This window comes from Histoplasma capsulatum, genomic scaffold (assembly GCF_000149585.1).
Source record: "Histoplasma capsulatum NAm1 scaffold_17 genomic scaffold, whole genome shotgun sequence".
NCBI lineage: Eukaryota > Fungi > Ascomycota > Eurotiomycetes > Onygenales > Ajellomycetaceae > Histoplasma > Histoplasma mississippiense.
The window spans coordinates 61,431-64,891 of record NW_001813966.1 but is presented as its reverse complement, the minus strand read 5'-3'; the positions used below and the strand labels follow the sequence as shown (position 1 = coordinate 64,891).

Here is a 3,461-nt window from a genome sequence, read left to right as displayed (position 1 = left end):
ATACTCTCATCAATTGAACCTTGCAAATATTAGAGTATATGTTTGAATGTGGCTCAATTCTTTGAAGTAGAGCAGGTGCTGAATCATCTCAGGAAGCCTGTGACAAAGCTAAGATTAGAATGTGTATTGGTTGTAAGATATTGCAAAAATTCAATGTCTGACTGATAAAAATGTAGTGTAAATTCCACTGTGTAGGCGACCGGTTCCTCATCATCATTAATGAAATCAACATTCTCCTTCATAGAGGTGGATGTAGAGTGGCAGTCATTCATTGAGAATTCCTTCAGAAGATTTTTAATGAAAAGAGGTTGGAATAATGTAAGTGAACTAGAATTTCTTTCAATCTTCATATTCAAATAGCAGTTTGAATCCCTCACATCCTTGATCTTGTAATTGGCTGCAATTTCGGCTTTGATCCAGTCTAGATCTTCGATTCTTGAGCTGTATAGTTGAACATCATTCACATATACAGTCACATAAACCCTCTTTATGCCATGGATGAATAGCTCAGCATCACAAGAACTGATGCAGAAACCTGATTTCAATAGGATTTTTTGCAGTTCTTCATATCATAAAAGTGCTGCTTGCTTAAGACTGTAGAGTCTCTGCATTAATTCACAAACAAGATCACCACAACCTTCACAGAAGTCTGTAAATTGACTGATATATATTCATTCATCAATCAATAGTTGAGTGTTCAAGAACACAGTTATTATATGGATTTGCAGAATGTGTCATTCTTGAAATGCTGAGATTGCTATAAAAGCTTGAGATGTGGAAGCAGAAACAATGAGTGCAAAGATCTTTAAATAATTGACACTCTTTTGTTGATAATTGCTGCAGACCATGCAGCAGGTCTTATAGCAGATGATTTTGCTTATATTATTGAACTTTTTATCAAACACTCATTGACTCTGAAGAACTGCTATATTAGAGATTCTTTCAATCAATTCACTTCAAACGATCTGCTTCAAACAGTTAACTCTCTTGACACAGACATGATAATAGAACTTTCATCGTCAGAAAGCTTTGACACATATGAAGTTCCTTAAAATCAATAAATCTGTAATTTCGGAATTAGAAGGAAGATCTTCAGTCTCAAAGTCATCTTTCATTGAAGACTTCTCAATTGCAGTGATATTCTTTGTAAAAATTGAGATATCCTCTAATTCTATTGAAGAATCTGAGGAAATTAGGGTATTTTGCATCAAAAAGGTAAATATTCTCATCAAAATTTTGTAATTGACCCATCAATTATTGATGGGTATTAGAAATAACAGATGCATAGATTGAATTTTCTTCACAATAAACTTTTCATTCAAATTGACAACTGAAAAAATCATTGCAGCTGTCTGCTTGACAATTGTAGACAAGGTCTTCGGATTCTGAGTAGCTGAGGTGATCAGATCAGCAAGATAAAGATTCTTCTGAAAAATGACATTTTTGAATATATATAGACACCCATTAAAAGGATCAATCAATCTATAATTAATGAACTCATCATAACCAACAAAAATAAGCTCTAAGGAATAAGAGGCCATCTTATTTGTGAGCTTAGACACTATTTTAAGAAACATCTTACAACCTCAGCAATGAATGCCTCAGACTGATGAGAGGGCTCTCAATCAGACCTCATATAAGATAATCAGCTTCAAACCCTCAGAACCGCTGTACAGATCAGTTGACATTGATATAAGATTAATTAACTCTATAACAGCAATCACTGCCTCACCCCACATCTTTAATGAGGTAGATGAATTCAAAAGCAGAGACTGGGCCTGCTTGAAAATCAGATCAATAAAACACTCAGATACACCATTCTGTTAAGATGTATTGAAATTGATTTCCACTTAATTCCCTCACTCAACATATAAGCTGTGGCTGTCTTAGAATTCAATTCATCACAATCTGAATATAGAATTGCCATGCTGCGGCTCAAAAGATTCTTCATGAATTAATTGAAAATCTACATGTATTTTAACATCTCATTCTTATATTTCAATAAAAATATCTATCTCATTTGATGTGGCATCATCTGTAAGAACCATGGTGAACTTCTTGCTGATGTATGAAGTTATTTCCTCCTCAGAGTCAAGTGTCTGACTCTCACTGAAAATATCTACTCAAATCTTGAGAGCTTTGCAGGTGGCATAACAGGGCATTAAATTCTTGTAGAATGTTCATTTCTACTGAGCTTTTACATATATAGAGCAAAAGGACAACTCCTTTAAACCATTTATCATAATCTCAAATCAGAGATCATAGACCATTCTCAATAAATTCACCTCACTGATAAGACTCAATCTTCAGTGTCATTCATCAATTGACAGCTGCTTTGGCAAAATCACCAACAGGCAGAATGAGGGGGGGATCATGAAGAAATCAGAATCAGAATCCTTGAGATTGATTAATTACTCAACTTCTGATCAGATAAAGAACTCTAGAGAGTCTGTGTTCAGATTGAATTCCATGAATACAGTTGTTAATCTAGACACAGCAACATACACCATGCCGCCATATTCAGAATTGTTCATTATGCCATCGAATATCGAAGGATTGTTAGAAAGGATGTAGATATTATTGCGGGAGAGGTTGGCATAAAACATATTGCTATCAGTAAAAGACAGAAACTCAAAGTAATTCCCAGTATCAACATACATATCACAGTAAATATAGCTCTGATGTTTCATAAATTCAGCAGAAATGAGGTTGGCCGATAGTTCTGATACATAATATATATGATTGAATTCTATTAACCTCTCACTGACTGAGATAGATGCCATGCTGACATTCTGAATCTTCAGAACAGCTTTATTGACCATTTGAATTATAAAGCTGTTAATCAAAATGAGCACTGAAAAAAGTGATCTTTCACTTACAATATGACAGCCGGCGCCACTATTCCATATAGTAAGAGAGATTCTTACGCGATTCCACTAAGTAGACTAGCATGTTTATAATCTTCATGAGGTTCATCATTTGAAAGGATTCAAAACTGTCTGTAATCATCAATTGAAATTTATTTTCATTATTATTTCTATTCTTTTTATCTTTATTCTTCTTTTTCTTCTTATTCTTAAACTATTTTATTCTCACTGTGTTATTCATCTTTCAATCATCAGGTGTGCTGTTAGGATTGATAAATCAACAAATGTGTGGGCTCTTTTACATTCAGAGCAGAACAATGGATTGTCAGTTCTAATTTGAGCATCATCATAAAAACTGTGATGACCACACTTAAATTGATCTTCTCAGACTGAATTTGATATATTGTTATTAGATCAATGGCTGCAGTATTTGATTGTGCTATGTTGACAGCTGTATTCAAATTCTGCAGAGTCTTCTTATTCTTCAGAGGGTTCAATCAAAAGTGGATCTTTTCATGAGAAGGTGAATGTTCAACACAACAGATATTGATTTGAACTTTTGAGTCTCTTCAATCATCTTTGAATGTAGCTCCT

General features: G+C 34.0%; 1 protein-coding gene across 1 annotated transcript; it reads right to left on the bottom strand.

The window, feature by feature from the left end:
* Positions 1-2,426: 2,426 nt before the first annotated feature.
* On the bottom strand, positions 2,427-2,976 carry HCAG_09074 (predicted protein; the record flags this gene model as incomplete). Its single annotated transcript, XM_001535940.1, has 5 exons — positions 2,427-2,487; positions 2,659-2,722; positions 2,765-2,835; positions 2,880-2,898; positions 2,928-2,976. The coding sequence occupies 5 exons, from the start codon at positions 2,974-2,976 to the stop codon at positions 2,427-2,429; spliced, it is 264 nt and encodes an 87-aa protein (XP_001535990.1).
* Between the last annotated feature and the right edge of the window lie 485 nt (positions 2,977-3,461).